This window comes from Protomyctophum parallelum (genome assembly GCF_964188405.1).
Source record: "Protomyctophum parallelum genome assembly, chromosome: 14".
Classification (NCBI taxonomy): Eukaryota; Metazoa; Chordata; class Actinopteri; order Myctophiformes; family Myctophidae; genus Protomyctophum; species Protomyctophum parallelum.
The window spans coordinates 6,128,444-6,148,172 of record NC_139709.1 but is presented as its reverse complement, the minus strand read 5'-3'; the positions used below and the strand labels follow the sequence as shown (position 1 = coordinate 6,148,172).

Here is a 19,729-nt window from a genome sequence, read left to right as displayed (position 1 = left end):
ATGTTGTACCACGTCTGTCTTTTACCCGTCTGGGAAACATATAAATACACATTAATGTTGTACCACGTCTGTCTTTTACCCGTCTGGGAAACATATAAATACACATTAATGTTGTACCACGTCTGTCTTTTACCCTGCTGGGAAACATATAAATACACATTAATGTTGTACCACGTCTGTCTTTTACCCGTCTGGGAAACGTATAAATACACATTAATGTTGTACCACGTCTGTCTTTTACCCTGCTGGGAAACATATAAATACACATTAATGTTGTACCACGTCTGTCTTTTACCCGTCTGGGAAACATATAAATACACATTAATGTTGTACCACGTCTGTCTTTTACCCTGCTGGGAAACGCACAAAATACACATTAATGTTGTACCACGTCTGTCTTTTACCCTGCTGGGAAACGCACAAAATACACATTAATGTTGTACCACGTCTGTCTTTTACACGTCTGGGAAAGGTACAAAATACACATTAATGTTGTACCACGTCTGTCTTTTACCCGTCTGGGAAAGGTACAAAATACACATTAATGTTGTACTATGTCTGTCTTTTACCCTGCTGGGAAACGTATAAATACATTCATGTATTTAACAGTTTGACGGACGCTAATTGTTTAATCCAGGGTTCCACCGCGCGTAATACGACATTCCCGCCTATTGTTTTATGTGTTTAATCCGCCATATTATAATAATTAAAAAGAAACTCCGTCTTTGCCGCGGAGCTGGAGACGAGACCTTCATGTTATGATGACGAAACCGGAAATCAACACATGCTGTGGGCTGCTAGGGCTTCTGGGAAATTGAGGCCAATGCAAATGAACGGGGTACAACTCCTCATGGAGGAGGGTCTTGTGGGGCGGTCTTGTGGCGCACCAAGATGGCGGGTGGTGCGATCGTTCATAACAAACGGAGGAACCTTTTATCGCCGAATTTTCACAGATCAAAAGCCCAAATAATTCAGCGTATGCTCTAAAGGTAATAAAACTATCTCGGCAGTGTAGCATATTTGATTACAATGCGGGTTACGCGTTTTATGGAGTAAAACATTTAAGCTTATGTTATAATTTAGCTATTGAAAAATAGCAGATCTACAGTGGCGCGCTACGAGCTTTTAGGTCTACTAAAAGTCGTGAAAATGTTGCGCAAACCATGGAATATTCTTTCAGAGCGACTGATTTTACTCAAACTTTTGCTTCTTGGGGATGGCCCCTGGAACAACATATTTTGAGATGGGGGTCGGCGGGCAATTACATATAACTGTTGGAGTCCTTGGCATGAAATATTGAGTGATATAGGCCTAGAAACATTAGGTATTTCAGAAAACTGTCAGTCATTTACAACTAAATAAAATGTAAAAAATCTGAATAAATATGGCGATAGGAAGGATTCTGCCCGACAGCAACGATATGATAGATATATGTATATAGATACGTATATAGATAAACGTATATATAAATGGTGAAATAAGAGGGCGTGTTTCTTTACCTGGCTGGCCTGGGACGTCCCTCCGAAGCCTGGAGGCTGGCTGTAGTCGCTCACGTCCAAAATACTGCTGCTGCTGCTCGTCAAAGAGAAAAAAGAAAAAAAAGCATACTGTAAGTAACTGTACATCGTTTCAATATTTCAGCCATTATATCACCAATGGAAAGTGATTCGGCGTGACAGATCTATGGCAGCCTGAAGGGACACACCGTGACAGTATGTGGTGTGTGTTGTAATATTAATGTCCCACGCGGTGTCACGCTCCCGTTGTTGAGTAAAGGTCTGAGGAAGAGCTTCCCGGCTCCAAACCTCACCCAACAAACCTTCATTAACCTCTCTAAAGTATTTCAACCCATTTTCCACTTGTCTATAGCAGTCATTGGGTGCAATAATGAGGCTCTTACACCAGCGTTACACCAACATCTGCTGGTGTGGTATGGTTGTGCAGAATTTAATTTGTAGCATCACCTACTCTGTTTAGCCCTCATGGAGCACATAAAGGCTACATAATGACACCGCCAGGCAGATGAACCCGGTTTATAGAATAGAGGGTATTATGCGTGTGACATCATCGTACCTGGAAGTTATGCGGGAACGCCCACAAGCGACTTTCTGGCCTTGACAGCCCATACATCCAAACAGAAAAGTCCTGTCTGATTGCATTAAACAATGTTAAACTCACCAACATTGCAGCTGTACAAAAAGCTTGAATTATCCTCTATCTGCAAAGTTTTTGTTTCATAAAAATCCACCATAGAAACGTTATGAGCTACTTTCTGTCAGAGTGTCAGAGCACAGTGGAGGGGAAGCGGAGAAGAGGCAGGCAGAGAAAGTCCTGGACGGACAACATCAAGGAGTGGACTGGCTGCAGCTTACGGACCCTGCTATGCACAGCTGAAGACCGAGAGCACTGGAGATCCCTGACTGACCAAGCATCCACCATGACACCCCTATGGCCCCCTAGGCCATGGGATGAGTAAGATTAACGCATTCTGACCTGAGATCAGATTCATACGAGGTTTCCGCCGGACACACACTGGTCTGATGAACCCATTCTGACCTGAGATCAGATTCTAAAAAATGTCAGTCGTTCTTCCATTTTTCAAAAATAGCAGACCTACAAGCTCGTATCGCGCCACTCGGTGGCGCGATATGAGCTTGTAGATCTGCTATTTTTCAATAGCTAAAGCATGACATGATGCCAACACCAAAATGGGTGCCCGGTCAGAATGGGTTAAGTAAGTCAGAGTTTGGAAGTGCTTGCTTTCAATAACACAACATTTTGCTGCCTCCTGCATTACTGTATGTGACATTTAGAAACAGGTGGTACGCAGGACGGTTGAGTGATTTCCAACGAGCGCTTCCAAACTCCAACACTCCATCCATGCTGCTCAATGTTTTGCCACTCTAGTCTAGATGAGGGGGGGGCGTGTCCTTATGGGAAGATCATGAATGTGCATACCCTCTATACAATTCAGTTGTGTAGTGAGTGTGTACCTGGGCGCAGGTGTATAGACCGATTCCGTAGCGGGTTTCATGGTCGCAGCCTACGTATTTCCTGTAGGCGGACTCGACGTAGCTGCGGGTTTAAACCCTCACCAGGCGCACCTCTTCCACTACAGTGAACGGCAGAGTGACTGATGTTAGTTTGCCTCAAACTTTACTCCTTTACCTGCTTTTTTACTAACACTAACATTACAAAGATGTCCAGAACATCGAGATGAACCTGTGTAGTTTATGGCTGCTCCAACAGTAGTGGCAACATAAAAAATTAATAAATACGTAATGACAAAATATCCACCGCGGTGGCTGAGACCAGAGCCATTGAGTAATGGTTGAGACAAAGCAGTGAAAGGTCCTGAAAGATACACAATGTCAGTCTTACACAATACCCAATCTTTCTGTTTTATGAACACAAGTCTGCTGTATTTTATACCTCATACTAAGCATTTAAAGTATGAGGTATAAAGTACAGCAGCCTTGTGTTAATAAAACAGAAAGATTTGGTATTGGGTAAGACTGGCGTTATGTATCTTTCACTGCTTCGTCTCAACCATTACTCAATGGCTCTGGTCTCCGCCACCGCAGTGGATATTAGACATTCCGTTTTATTTTTATTTTTATGTTGCCACTACTGTTTGAGCAGCCATAAACTACACCGGTTCATCTCGATGTTCTGGGCATCTTTGTAATGTTAGTGTTAGTAAAAAAGCAGGTAAAGGAGTAAAGTTTGAGGCAAACTAACATCAGTCACTCTGCCGTTCACTGTAGTGGAAGAGGTGCGCCTGGTGAGGGTTTAAACCCCGCAGCTACGTCGAGTCCGCCTACAGGAAATACGTAGGCTGCGACCATGAGACCCGCTACGGAATCGGTCTATAGTGTGTACCTGGGCCAGGTGTATAGGTGTGCAGTGAGTGTGTACCTGGGCCAGGTGTATAGGTGTGCAGTGAGTGTGTACCTGGACCAGGTGTATAGGTGTGCAGTGAGTGTGTACCTGGACCAGGTGTATAGGTGTGCAGTGAGTGTGTACCTGGGCCAGGTGTATAGGTGTGTAGTGAGTGTGTACCTGGACCAGGTGTATAGGTGTGCAGTGAGTGTGTACCTGGGCCAGGTGTATAGGTGTGTAGTGAGTGTGTACCTGGGCCAGGTGTATAGGTGTGCAGTGCAGTGTGTACCTGGGCCAGGTGTATAGGTGTGCAGTGAGTGTGTACCTGGGCCAGGTGTATAGGTGTGCAGTGAGTGTGTACCTGGACCAGGTGTATAGGTGTGTAGTGAGTGTGTACCTGGGCCAGGTGTATAGGTGTGTAGTGAGTGTGTACCTGGGCCAGGTGTATAGGTGTGTAGTGAGTGTGTACCTGGGCCAGGTGTATAGGTGTGCAGTGAGTGTGTACCTGGGCCAGGTGTATAGGTGTGTAGTGAGTGTGTACCTGGGCCAGGTGTATAGGTGTGCAGTGAGTGTGTACCTGGGCCAGGTGTATAGGTGTGCAGTGAGTGTGTACCTGGGCCAGGTGTATAGGTGTGCAGTGAGTGTGTACCTGGGCCAGGTGTATAGGTGTGCAGTGAGTGTGTACCTGGGCCAGGTGTATAGGTGTGCAGTGAGTGTGTACCTGGGCCAGGTGTATAGGTGTGCAGTGAGTGTGTACCTGGGCCAGGTGTATAGGTGTGTAGTGAGTGTGTACCTGGACCAGGTGTATAGGTGTGCAGTGAGTGTGTACCTGGGCCAGGTGTATAGGTGTGCAGTGAGTGTGTACCTGGGCCAGGTGTATAGGTGTGCAGTGAGTGTGTACCTGGGCCAGGTGTATAGGTGTGCAGTGAGTGTGTACCTGGACCAGGTGTATAGGTGTGTAGTGAGTGTGTACCTGGACCAGGTGTATAGGTGTGCAGTGAGTGTGTACCTGGGCCAGGTGTATAGGTGTGCAGTGAGTGTGTACCTGGGCCAGGTGTATAGGTGTGCAGTGAGTGTGTACCTGGACCAGGTGTATAGGTGTGTAGTGAGTGTGTACCTGGACCAGGTGTATAGGTGTGCAGTGAGTGTGTACCTGGGCCAGGTGTATAGGTGTGCAGTGAGTGTGTACCTGGGCCAGGTGTATAGGTGTGCAGTGAGTGTGTACCTGGGCCAGGTGTATAGGTGTGCAGTGAGTGTGTACCTGGGCCAGGTGTATAGGTGTGCAGTGAGTGTGTACCTGGACCAGGTGTATAGGTGTGTAGTGAGTGTGTACCTGGACCAGGTGTATAGGTGTGCAGTGAGTGTGTACCTGGGCCAGGTGTATAGGTGTGCAGTGAGTGTGTACCTGGGCGCAGGTGTATAGGTGTGTAGTGAGTGTGTACCTGGACCAGGTGTATAGGTGTGCAGTGAGTGTGTACCTGGACCAGGTGTATAGGTGTGTAGTGAGTGTGTACCTGGACCAGGTGTATAGGTGTGCAGTGAGTGTGTACCTGGGCCAGGTGTATAGGTGTGCAGTGAGTGTGTACCTGGGCCAGGTGTATAGGTGTGCAGTGAGTGTGTACCTGGGCCAGGTGTATAGGTGTATAGTGAGTGTGAACCTGGACCAGGTGTATAGGTGTGCAGTGAGTGTGTACCTGGACCAGGTGTATAGGTGTGCAGTGAGTGGGTACCTGGGCCAGGTGTATAGGTGTGCAGTGAGTGTGTACCTGGGCCAGGTGTATAGGTGTGTACTAGTGAGTGTGTACCTGGGCGCAGGTGAGGGAGCCTCCACATTAGGCACCGTACACTCCGCCTCCATCAGTGGCGAGTACAGCCCACTCATCTCCTGGGGAACACACACACACACACACATTTTAGGTTCTTTATTTAGAATCCACAAATACATATTAGTTTACAGGGAAACAAATGTAACAGGGTTAGGCTTCGTACACACATAAAGAACAACTGTTCTGTGCTCTGCCTGTGTTTCATGGCCCCGCCCCGATGCTTTTCCAATGGAAGTCACGTGGTTTGACCAAACACTTGTGTGTGATGGGGGACAGAGCAATATTTAGAAAGTTGTTTGGCTTTGCTCTTTGTCATGTCGGCGATGTTCAGGCCACTCGTGGTCATTTGACTAAAAGAGTGCTTGGCATTAATCAGATGATCCACCCATGGACCGATACCTGAGTAACAGCAGCAGGGGGCACACTACATTTTATTACTAATAAATAGGCAAACATCCTGTGAAGGACCTTTTACTAGTGGGTGCACAACATGGGCGAGCATAGATATGATACACAAAGTAAACCGATTGGAATTTCAACTCAAATTGAGGATAACAGAAAAGAAAGATTTGTTAGTACGGTAAGTAAGAAGAATGCAGGTACAGTACAAGTGATACATTTATATTGTTTCATTCATACAACGTCTTCAATTTGCATAATTAGTGCCTCCGTGTGTGTGTGTGTGTGTGTGTGTGTGTGTGCGTGTACCTCGACACGTTTGATGTCCTCTTCGAGGAAGTTGAGCTCCTTCTGCAGCTGTTCCAGTTGCTGACGATGAAATAACACAGAGAGACAGACATTTAAATAAACAGGCCTGTTCTGCTCATAAACACACAGTAGCAGAGGTTAGCACACGCGCTGTTCTGTCATGACGACCATACTAGGCCTAGAACTTTCTCAAGCTAAATGAGGATAAGACAGAAGTTCTTATAATCGGTTCTAGTGAACAGAAAGAATCAATATTAAGCAGACTTGGCAACCTGACTGTAGAAAGTAACAGTACAGTAAAGAACCTGGGGGTTATTATTGATTCTGAATTGAATTTTAATTCACACATTAATCATGTTACCAAGATTGCCTTTTTTCACCTTAGAAATATTGCACGAATCAGAGCCTATGTGTCCTTGGACGATGCAAAAACGCGGGGAGCAGAATTATATCGTGAAGCGGATATTCCACTTTCTTCCTTCATACTAGGCCTAGTACAATAATAATCTTATTATAGTACAGTAGCAGAGATTGTTTTGTAAAGTATGGTTGTCATCAACCAGACCGGCTGTAGCCACATCAAGTCCCAGATATAGCCACGGTATTAACCCATTCTGACCTGAGATCAGATTCATACGAGGTTTCCACTGGACACACACTGGTCTGATTAACCCATTCTAACCTGAGGACAGATTCTAAAAATGTCAGTCGCTCTTCGATTTTTCAAAAATAGCAGACCTACAAGCTCGTAGCGCGCCACTCGGTGGCGCGCTATGAGCTTGTAGATCTGCTATTTTTCAATAGCTAAAGCATAACATGATGCTAACACCAACATGGGTTCACGCCCAGAATGGGTTAAAAAACCTGTTCATGTTTTACTTGAGAGTTAAATTACCACGAATCAATTTTATTAAATCTTATATAATTATTATTATAATTCTTCTTTTTAAGATAATAAATGTTACCCTTTTAGTTATTTATCATATCAGCAATTTCTGGTCTAGGACCCAATAATCAAATTAACTCAACAATTAACACAATATGTAAAATGATGTTTTAGAAATATTGTTCCTGCTGTTCTACATTACTGCAAACCAGGTGAAGAAATCACCTTTGTTTTTATATGAAACATCCGAGACCATTATGTTTATCTTATGGAAGATTCTTCCGAACATGTTGCTAATTTGACCACTTCAAATGCTCTAATCGTAACAGTTTGACTCCATAAAACGCGTTACCCGCATTTTAATCAAATATTCTACGCTGCCGAGATTGTTTTATTACCTTTAAAGCATATGCTGAAGTATTTGGGCTTTTGATCCGTGAAAAATGACCCGTCGCTGTTTCTTTTTAATTATTAAAAATACGGCGAATTAAACACATAAAACAAAAGGCTGGGTTTAGCGTATTAAGCAGAGTCGATCGTTTGATTCAACAATTAGCGGCCGTAAAACCTAAACTAGCCCATCTACAAGCCAACACATTGAGAGGTTGAAGATGGGTTCTCTTTCACTGTGCAACATGCTTCCGTGGAATCCAAATTACTTAAAAGACTCGGCTGAGAACTTTGAGTCCATTGTGGAATGGGGGGGGGGGGGTGGCTCAGTGGGTAGAGTGGCTGGATGGTAACCGCAAGGTAGCCGGTTCGAACCCTGTGGGCTCCCCCAGAGTTAGTGTCCTTGAGCAAGACACTGAACCCCCAATTGCTCCTGATGTGCAGGTTGGTGCCTTGCATGGTTTCCACCGCCATCATGGGTGAATGTAATGCACAATCTATGTAAAAAGCGCCTTGGATAAAGGCGCTATATAAATGCACCATTTACCCTGACGAACATGTCTGTCTGACTGCTTGTTTTGCTTTGTTTTCCAGTGAAGCTGTGGTCCACTAACCTGGACAACTCCGTACCCAGCATCGAGGCCAAACAAAGCCAACGTGTGCCTTGGATAAAGGCGCTATATAAATGCACCATTTTATTTACCAATGTGCATCATGTGACAATGAAACATCTTGAGACAGGATACGACAGGACAGCTACAACTCAGTGTGCGGACATCCCTTCCTTTTTCAATGAAACATCTTGAACCTTTGATACAAATCAAAACAATCAAAACGCCTCCGTACTTCTCTCTTGTTCCTCCTGGCTTCTTTGAGGAACTCCATGAGGATCTGTCTCTGGGCAGCCTGGGATTCCTTTAGAGACACAAATACAATCCATCAGTTTTAAGAATTAGAACACAATGAAAACCACGTAGGAGCGTAAGAGAAACCATACCTCTGGCTCTGGCAAGGGCTTTCCCTGGCTTTGGTTCAGGCTTGGGTGGTAAGATTTGCCAGAGGGGTGTTTTGTTTTAGTTAGGAGTCTGAAAAAAGGCCTGTGATCACATAAAAAAGGTTTTTAACGTGCACAAATATGGCTATTGGAACCAGGGTTTCCTCTTAGAGTTTATGTTTGTATTTATTTTATGCTCGGGGTGTGGGGGTAATGTTAAGTGTTTGGCAGAACATCTGTCCCGGTTTAGGTTCGAATTATACTTCTCATGCAGAGGGGAAGTGCTCAAAGTGTTGGACAGACATGCTTACCATAATAAAAAACAATTGTATACATTATTATCTAGAAGGATTCCTTGTGTTTTGGCGTGTTTTGGTCGTAAACTAAATTGTACCATTATTTTGAATGTCACACTGCATCTGGCAGAGGTGGTAATGGTCTTAATGTGTTGTCTTGAGGCTCAAAGTATAAGCAAAGCACAACAAGCCCAATGAAGCAGATTGAATCAGTGTGTAAATAATATAAGAAAAACAAAGCGATGAATCCATTTCCTTCACCGTTTTAAGCTCCTTTTGGTGCCAGTAGACGGATCCTTCTTCTTAACGCATTTTGGGTGGGAAAACCTTTTGGTGTTTTAAACATTATGTTACAAGCTCATAGCACGCCACCGAGTGGCAGGCTACAAGCTCCCCAGTAGCTACCCTCGATCAGACCCACTAGGGAAAGACCAGGGCCGCACACAATCCGTTGGAAGACTTGGAACCACTCCGGAACTACTATGCCGGGACTGAGAGGTACAATTCTGGCATGTGGAGGGACTATAGGCTCTGTGGGTTGCCTCCTGTCCGGGCCCAGGAGTACCGCGAGGACCTGTGCGTTGCACCAGACTCCCAGTGGGGTGGAGGAGGATGTGGTGGATTCTTGAGCCGCAATGGTTCTGCTATAGCATTCATATCATATATCATTATCAATGAAAGACTGAAGAGACTCTAATCTGAAACCCCCAGACCTTACAGACAGCGTGCACACTACAGGCTAAAGTCATGTCATTTAGATTCATTATTTAGCATTTTATTAGATTGACGTCGTCGTCTCCTTTGCTCACCGCCTCCAGCTGCTTCTTCTTCTGCACCAGGAGCTCCAGCATCAGGTTGACGTTGGCCAGGTCCAGGTTCTCCTGATCCGGGCTCAGCACGTCCTGGAACAGCCATCTGGACCCGTTCTGCAACACAAGAAGACCGTTTAAACAGAGATAACAGCCATCTGGACCCGTTCTGCAAGACAAGAAGACAGTTTAAACAGAGATAACAGCCATCTGGACCCGTTCTGCAAGACAAGAAGACCGTTTAAACAGAGATAACAGCCATCTGGACCCGTTCTACAACACAAGAAGACCATTTTAACAGAGATAACAGCCATCTGGACCCGTTCTACAACACAAGAAGACCGTTTTAACAGAGATAACAGCCATCTGGACCCGTTCTGCAACACAAGAAGACCGTTTTAACAGAGATAACAGCCATCTGGACCCGTTCTGCAACACAAGAAGACCATTTTAACAGAGATAACAGCCATCTGGAGCCGTTCTGCAACACAAGAAGACCATTTTAACAGAGATAACAGCCATCTGGACCCGTTCTGCAACACAAGAAGACCATTTTAACAGAGATAACAGCCATCTGGACCCGTTCTACAACACAAGAAGACCGTTTTAACAGAGATAACAGCCATCTGGACCCGTTCTACAACACAAGAAGACCGTTTTAACAGAGATAACAGCCATCTGGACCCGTTCTGCAACACAAGAAGACCATTTTAACAGAGATAACAGCCACCTTGGGCCGGTCTGGGGTCAAGACAAGACACAGGACCATTTTAGGAGAGATAACAGGGTGTCTGTTCACAGACAGACAGAGTATTATACAGAGATTAAAATAGGGTGCATTTTGCATCCCAAAACGCAGTTTATAGTTAAGGGATGCAATAAAACAACGACCTCTGCATCCACGGGATGCACTACTGTACTACTGTACTGTTTTTTTAATCTAGTTTATTTTGCTAGCTTTAGTTATAATAATCATTTCTTCTTCTGTTTTCTACATGAATATAACCACATTATAACCATATAAAATGAAATGGGAGTTAAATGCTGCAATTTGTAAAAATGGCAAAATATGACTCCTATAACGTCGTTGAAGTGGGACTGGGACTCATTTAACCCATTCTGACCGGGCACCCATTTTGGTGTTAGCATCATGTCGTGCTTTAGCTATTGAAAAATAGCAGATCTACAAGCTCATATCGCGCCACCGAGTGGCGCGCTACGAGCTTGTAGGTCTGCTATTTTTGAAAAATCGAAGAACGACTGACATAGAAACTGGGACTCATTTAAAAGACCATCCCTGCATCCTGAGACTCATTACATTGAAAACCTATTCACATCACTGCAGATCTGCAAGCTGGAAACGCAGCGCGAAGCGACGCGTTGAGAGCTTGTAGATCTGCTACGTGTTGGATTCCTTTGTGTGACGTGCCGTGGCATGATCAAATAATAATAGGGCATCATTTATGAAAAAAAAACACACAAGCAGTTAGAATATGGAGATTAGAGGTTTCTGTGTGTGTGTGTGTGTGTGTGTGTGTGTGTGTGGATCTTACAGGATGGTCCAACTTTAGCCTCTTCTCCTCGTGTCTCTGTTTCTGTTTGAGGATCAGTTCATTCACTGGAACACAGACGGAAGGAAAAGGATCAGTCAGTTTAAGATCAGTTCTTAGATCAGTTCATTCACTGGAACACAGACGGAAGGAAAAGGATCAGTCAGTTTAAGATCAGTTCTCAGATCAGTTCATTCACTGGAACACAAACGGAAGGAAGAGGATCAGTCAGTTTAAGATCAGTTCTCAGATCAGTTCATTCACTGGAACACAGACGGAAGGAAGAGGATCAGAGGTCAGTTTAACCGTGGCAGTAACAACACCGGCAGGACTGGAGATCCCAGCTTAGTAAATACAACGCACCACAGCGTAACATTTAACACATTCTGACCTGAGATCAGATTCTAAAAATGTCTTCTACATCCTGACAGTTTTCTGAAAAAGCTATGTTTCTATGTCAGTGCAGTTCTTCGATTTTTCTAAAATAGCAGACCTACAAGCTACGAGCTTGTAGGTCTGCTGTTTTTCAATAGCTAAAGCATAACATAATGCTTTAGCCCCAAAAGGGGTTAATAAATACAATGCACCACAGCGTAACATTTAACACATTTTGACCCGAGGTCGATTAAAAAAAGGCTTCTAAAAGCTAACATTCTTGTATCTATGTCAGTGGTGCTCAACCTTTTTCATGTCAAGGACTTGCTAGTAAAAATGGCAAATACGTGCAAGATATAGCACATTTCAGTGTTGTTTTCGTCGACTAAAACTAAGAGGAAATTTTTTCGTCGACTACCTATTTTCACTGACAAAAACGAATGGAAACTAAATGAAAACTAAGCTACGGTGACTAAAACTAAGACTAAATATACTGACAATTTCGTTGACAAATAAAAACTAGACTAAAATGTTAGGAAGGGACTAGTGGACAAGAGATCCAGTATAAGTCATTTTACACTTTGTTGCATGCTGAAAATAGCTGATCGGCTGATCGGCTATTTTCAGCAAGTGTAAAAACACTCATTACGACGGCATCAAGACCTGCCAAAACACATTTTTGTCGACTAAATCAACTGTAGATTTAGTCGACTAAAATCTTATGACATTTAGTCGACTAAAACTAGACTAACACCAAGACATTCCAGGTGACTAAAATGTGACTAAACTAAAATCGAAATCTCCTGCCAAAAACAACACTGGCACATTTCCTAATAATGATGACTCAATCAGGCAAGCTGGTACACTTCACCCTTCTTGAGATTCTAACTGCCTTTTCTGTGGAATTCATTAACCTCAGACTTCCCAGGAATTCTGATAACATTGACACACTTCCGAGGAACAGTGCACAGACGTTTAGTGCACCGTTCTGTTTCCGTGGAAGAAAATACAGAATCTTCACTTTGCTACATGGCTAAATGCATGGTCAGGGACCACATGCAATACCTTCACGGGTAACAAGAAGACTCACCCCGTTTCTGTTTTCCTCCCAGAATTGTCCCCAGTGAGGGGTGGGAGAGGCTGGACAGCAGACGGCTGGACTTTGAATTTCTCTAACTATAAACTTTCATGACAGCAGACGCCAGACTGACAGCCTAAATACAAATATAATTTATGAAAAGCTACTACAGTGAAGTCTGTTCACAGAAGTTGTTGTAGGATATGTGGGGATTACCTGACGAGGTATCATTTGAGGGGGCAAAACCTTACATATACTAAATAATACTAAATTGTTTATAGGGTCAATATAAGTAAAATAATATAGCCTTTCCACAGGAGTATCTTTTTATATTTTTCCAAAAAGAATACAAACAGCCAATAGCATATTACAAAGTTATCCCCCTCACTGGGGGAAAATTCCGGGAGGAAAAACAGGCACGCACCGGGGTGAGTCTTCCAGTATTCCCTTCACGGACCACCAGTGGTCCACGGACCACCTGTTGAAAACCCCTTGATGTAATGCATCTGTCCATAAACACTAGTGAACATTTCCGTGGTCTGAAATGCATTTTTAGCCATTTTCTGCAGCCGAATATTCGGTCTGCATCACTTATTTATATGTATTTTTTGCTCTGGATTGAGAGCGTCTGCTAAATGCCTTGTAAATTGTGCCTACCCAGAAAGTTGGGGTAGAGCTGGTCCACGTTGTCCACGATGTAGTTGCATTTGGGACATCTGTTGGAGTCCTCCAGACTCTGACGGATGCACTTGAAGCTGCAGAGAGGGACCACCCGAGGCATGGGATGTTATTATCACACACACACACACACACACACACACACACACACACACACACACACACACACACACACACACACACACACACACACACACACACACACACACACACACACACACACACACACACACACACACACACACACACACGGAATTCTATGATGAATTCCTGTTCTGTTCTTATGATGAATTCCTGTTCTGTTCTTATGATGAATTCCTGTTCTGTTCTTTAGCTACATAGAAGTGTCTATTTGTATGTCTCTAAATGTTTTGATGAATTGAACAATGTGGACCCTGTTGTAAACAAGTGTAATGCTTAATTGGGTCGTCCACTCACAGTTAACAGTCTTTGTATTGAGTTTGTGCTTAAAATGTACTGTAAATTCTACAAACTGTTAATACATATTTCAATCAATCAATCAAAACCACCCGAGGCATTAGTGTGAATATTCCATATTCAAATTAATATTCAAATGTAACAAATAAAATAATAATCAAATATTTTAAATTAAGATTTCAATTAAGAAGAATAACAATACAATTTGCTGTGTGAGTTCTGGCGAGACTCTGTGCCACGTAAACTAAAAACATTATAGCAAAATTAGGCTATTAAGATAATTATAATTATGAATCATTAATTTGATCTCGCAAGACTCAAGAGCACCAACCGCGGCCCATACAGGACCATCACCGGACCATATAATTAACCCATTCTGATCTGACCATTCTGACACACACTGGTCTGATGATCTGATTCTGACCTGAGATCAGATTCTAAAAATGTCAGTCGCTCTTCAATTTTTCAAAAATAGCAGACCTGCAAGCTCGTATCGCGCCACTCGGTGGCGCGATATGAGCTTGTAGATCTGCTATTTTTAAATAGCTAAAGCATAACATGATGCTAACACCAAAATGGGTGCCCGTTCAGAATGGGTTAAAGAAAGAGAAAGTTTTACAGCATATTATTCTGCAATATTCATATCATATTAAAATCATATACATTCGAAATCATTTGAAAATTGTTCGAATACATGTGTGTGTTTTAAAAGGAATATTCGAATATCATCTTTGGCCAATTCTGGCAGCACCATGAGGCATGGGATGTTATTATCGTCCACACACACACACACACACACACACACACACACACACACACACACACAGCAGGATTTCACAAGAGGTTAAGGACAGTACTTTCCCTGTAGAGAGTACGCACATGCATCATTTTTCCCCCGGAACACGCCCCCTCATCTAGACTGAGAAAACATTGAGCCGCGTTGAGGAGTGTTGGAGTTTAGAACGCAGGCCTGTTGTTCACTTCCACACAGACTCCAACTGGTGGTACACCTAGTTTCTAAACTTCACATGATGTAGGAGGCAGCAGGACGTTGCGTTATTGAAAACGAGCGCTTCCAATCACAGACACTTTTTTATTTTTATATATATATTTTTTATCCCACGATTTTGTAACCCATTTTTCACCCCTGTGTCAATCATCTAATGTGGTCCTGGGCTCTACACACCCTCCGCCAACCTAGTCCCCATATATGGGGGACAAGGGGAGAGCAACGGACTCGAACTCATGCTTCCTTCATGCATGAGTGTCCAAGTTGCTCCTTTTACACCTGACAGGGGGAGTTTCCCTGGTTGGACGTAGCGTAGCGCGTGGGAAGGAACACGTTATTCCAACCAGTTCCTATCCCCCTCCATCAGGCGCCCCGGCTGGCCAGGGGGAGGCAGTATAGTGACCAGGATTACTACACCAATTACCAATCACTGACACAAAAGAATCACCTGCATGGAATGTATTGACATAAAGTAGCTCACAACATGCTTTTTGTACAGCTACAACGTTGGTGAGTTTAACGTCGTTTAATACAATCCTACAGGACTTTTCTGTCTGGATCTATGGGTTGTCTTAAGGCCAGACAGTAGTGTTTTGCCACTCAGCAGGCGTTCTCCTGCATAACGTCCGTGTTCGATGATGCCACGCGCATAGTGAAGCGTGTCGGTTGGTAGAAGACGCCAACACAAATATACAACTCTTATATTGTATATTATGGCCTGTTTATGCACTTCAATACAATACGTTTCATTCCATCATCACGGCTGTTACTTAACTTTGACGAAGACAGGTTGCCCCAGCCTGCGTATATCGCCAAACACATGCTCTCCTCCAACAGAGTCACGTCATTCAGCAAAGCGCGATTTTTCCAAATCTGCTATTTTTTTCAATAGCTAAAGTATAACATATTGCTTTTAACCCATTCTGGGCGGGATCCCCTTTTGGTGTTAGCATCATGTTATGCTTTAGCTATTGAAAAAATAGCAGATCTACAAGCTCATAGCGCGCCACAGAGTGGCGTGCTACGAGCTTGTAGGTCTGTTATTTTTGAAAAATCGTGAAAATATTTATTTTCAGAAAACTGGAGGATTTAGAAGATTTTTTTTTTTTTTTTCGAGGTCAGGCCAAAATGGGTTAAAACACCAAAAGGGGTTCCTGCCCAAAATGGGCTAGTTATGCCCCGCTGTGAACATGTTGGACTGTACATGGCCGATGAATTATGATGTGTTGAACTGTACATTGAGATGGATTGTGACTGGCATCAGTTCAAGAATGAAACAGATGCATGCTCCCAGGAATATCTTTCCACGTCCGGCACCCAGCCTATTTGGTTATAGATAGTCTTTATTTGGACGTTTTTCAGCCTCCTCTGCCACTGGCTTGTCAGTATCACAAGCCTCTTAAAAAAAAAGAACAGGCCTCTTTAAAAAAAAAAACAGTAAAGCAAAAGACATGTTAGCAAGTGGAGTGGCACTTACCAGAAACTGTGTCCGCACTTGGTCATATGAGCCTCTTCTATCATCTCGAAACAAATGGGACTAGAAAACAGGAGAGAAAACCACGTTATAGTAATGTTCTTTATCCATTCGTAACTCTGCGAGGGTAGACTTGGATCAAGACTATCGTAGATAGTTTATTTATTGATTTTGACTGGTGGATCCGCGGCTCAAATGCCGAATAGAAAAATGGACCTTGATATGAAAAGAAAAGGTTGAAAACGGTCACTGGTTCCCAGACCTTTTCATGTCAAGGACCCCCAAATTGACACTAATGAGCCCACGGCTTTGAAAAGATATGCCAGGGACCCCCAATAAGAGAAGATTATTACTGCTCTAGCAGTGATTTTCAACCCGTTTAATTTCAAGGACCCCCAGTTTGAAATGCATTAGTCTATGGACCCCCCATTTAATAGCATTTCTATCTATCTCCGGGACCCCCAAATTTATATTGTAAAATCAATGCTAATTTAACTCTGAGAGCGTACAAATGAAACCAAATGTTGTACACTCTCAGAGATACAAGCCCATAAAGGTGGTTGCACACCGGCCACGTTTTTCGGAAAACCGATGGAGAAACACTGCTAAAAATCCGAACAACGCGCTTGGTGTGTGTGGTGACCTAAAGGGTCCATTTGGTTCCAAATTATCATTTAGCTGGGGACCCCCTGGAACTCCCTCAAGGACCCCCGGGGGTCCCGGGACCCCACTTTGAGGAACCACTGCTTTACGTGACCATTTGGTCCCACAGCGTGGTCTACCCTCTCCTCAGATCAAACACGTCTCTCGTTATCCTCACCAGACGAAGTCGTTGCTCTTGTCCTCGTAGGAGTTGAGCAGGCCGTTGTACAGCGGCGCCTGATGGAGGGGTCTCTTCCTGCTCAGGACCCCCGACGACGAGGAGGACGACGAGGAGGACGCGGCGGAGGGTCTGCTCAGCGACGCCAGGCCGCCACCGCCACCCCCGCCGGAGCCTCTGGAGCTCTGCACGGCGGCCAGGGAGGCGGTGGGCACCGACGACACGCCGCCGCCCTGCTCGCCCGCTGCCGACGTCGTCCGAGAGGAGGGCACCACGTTGGCACTGCCGTTGTTGTTCCCGTTGTTGTTGTTGTTGGCGCCACCGCCGCCGGTGCCGTTGCTGCCGGTCGTCCCAGCGGCAGCAGCGCTGCTACCGTTGGAGCTGAGTGAGGGAGGGATGGAACACTTTAGGTCATGACATCGAAATTTAAAGAAATGTCTTCTTCTAAATCATGACAGTTTTCTGAAATAGCTCATGTTTCTATGTCAGTCACGGTGCTCAATATTTCATGTCAAAGATCTATGTATTTGGCCGCTGACCCCCATCTGGACATATGTTGTTCCAGGGACCCCCCCAGAAGCAAAGATTTGAGTTAAAAACGTTCGCTCTGAAAGAATATATTCAAAGATTTGCGCCACATTTTCAAAAATAGCAGACCTACAAGCTCGTAGCGTGGCACTCGGTGCTTGTAGATCTGCTATTTTTCAACAGCTAAAAAGTACAACATACTGTTTAAAACACCAAAAGGGGTTCCCTCCCAAAATGGGTTAACAGTTTGAAGCACAAGCACAGGAGGAGATGCGTGATTCAATAGTATGTGTCAATCAATGGAAGGCAGCGACATGGCGATGCAAAGATACAGTCTACCATTCATTGTCAATGGAAAGCAGCGACATGGCGATGCAAAGATACAGTCTACCATTCATTGTCAATGGAAAGCAGCGACATGGCGATGCATAGATACAGTCTACCATTCATCGTCAATGGAAGGCAGCGACATGGCAATGCAAAGATAGTCTACCATTCATTGTCAATGGAAGGCAGCGACATGGCAATGCAAAGATACAGTCTGCCATTCACTGTCAATGGAAGGCAGCGACATGGCGATGCAAAGATACAGTCTACCATTCATTGTCAATGGAAGGCAGCGACATGGCGATGCAAAGATGCATGTAGCTGCTCCACACTTTGTGTCTGCCTGTGTGAACGCACCATAAGGCTTGTTTCCATTGGGGTCCTTCTTACTCAATTCATCAGAACATTAATGACATAAATATGCAGTATGCGAAAACAATAAAAAGAAAATAGCCATCATATAAACCAGTGGTTTTCAACCCTTTCAATATCAAGGTCCATTATGTGTTCTGCATTTGAGCCACGGACCACCATCTGATGAGATTCAGCCTCTCGGACACAACATTTAGAATATGTATTTAATTTATTGTTGGACCAGATGTGTCCACAATTCCATGCTGTGTTGATGTTGATACCATTTAGGAGAGACAACAGGCAAAACGTTGATCAAAATAGCAAATTCTTCAACATTCTCTAATTGTGTAAACTTCTTGTAATTTAAGTAATGCAGATGTTTAACAATAATTTAACTCTCAGGAAGGGGTCCATTTGGTTCCACTCTCAAGAGTTAAAGATCTACATAAGGAGGTCCATTTGGTTACCAACTAGTCTCCCATCAGTTAGCCGGGGACCACCTGGAAGGACCACCGGTATTGAGAACCACTGATTTATAAACGGTTTTAGAATTAGAGAAAATCAAAACATGTACCTGCCAGTGTTGTTGCTGGTGCTGGGCACCGAGCTAGCACCCTGCGAGGGCGGCCGGGACATGATCCAACAACACCAACAATAATAACAACAACACTAAATAACACTTTGAGATGTCGTTTATGTTCTTAATCAAAGCATCCGGACGACCTCGGTGGGCTCTGTAGTAGTAGCCTACTGGAACGATGTTAGCTTAGCTAGCAGCAGGCTAAAATGATGCGAGCTATAGCTAGCTGGGTAGCTAGCTGACCGTGCTAACACATCCTCCTCCAGACAGACCAGGACAGACCAGACCAGTGTTGTCTTTTTAATCCGTCGCCCCGCGTCCCTCCTCGGCTGTGAGCGTGTCTGTGCGGTGTGTTACAACATGGCAGCAGGAGAGAAGCCGAGGCACGACATGATAAGTGCGCTGTGTTGTTGTTGTGGTGGTGGTGGTGGTGGTGGTGGTTGAGGGATTAGCTGCTCACCGACGGAGCTAGTTTAGGTTAGCTACACCGCTAGCTAGCTACTACTGGGCTGCCTGGCTGGCTGCTACTGCCTTGTGTTGCCAGACACCGTGAGAGAAATAAACTAAACATGTGTGAAAAACTAAACCTCGAGCATCACCACCAGCAGTGTTGTTTTTGGCAGCAAATTTTTGTTTTAGTCATAGTCTCTTGAATAGTTTTCACTTAGTTTTAGTCACATTTTAGTCACCTGGAATGTTCTAGTGTGTAGTCTAGTTTTAGTCGACT

The 19,729-nt window shown here is 44.2% G+C and overlaps 1 protein-coding gene across 1 annotated transcript in view; it reads right to left on the bottom strand.

Annotated features, from left to right (window-relative positions):
• cop1 (COP1 E3 ubiquitin ligase) overlaps positions 1–19,516 on the bottom strand; it is a 41,126-nt gene extending 21,610 nt beyond the window's left edge. Inside the window, exons 1-10 of the mRNA XM_083781526.1 lie at positions 18,997–19,516; positions 17,214–17,594; positions 16,397–16,456; positions 13,452–13,549; positions 11,345–11,409; positions 9,792–9,908; positions 8,539–8,607; positions 6,417–6,476; positions 5,688–5,767; positions 1,500–1,572 (exon numbers count right to left, since the gene is read on the bottom strand). Of these exons, the coding sequence (XP_083637652.1) occupies positions 1,500–1,572; positions 5,688–5,767; positions 6,417–6,476; positions 8,539–8,607; positions 9,792–9,908; positions 11,345–11,409; positions 13,452–13,549; positions 16,397–16,456; positions 17,214–17,594; positions 18,997–19,058 (1,065 nt within the window). The 5' untranslated portion in view covers positions 19,059–19,516. The remainder of the gene's footprint in view (positions 1–1,499; positions 1,573–5,687; positions 5,768–6,416; positions 6,477–8,538; positions 8,608–9,791; positions 9,909–11,344; positions 11,410–13,451; positions 13,550–16,396; positions 16,457–17,213; positions 17,595–18,996) is intronic.
• Positions 19,517–19,729: the final 213 nt, after the last annotated feature.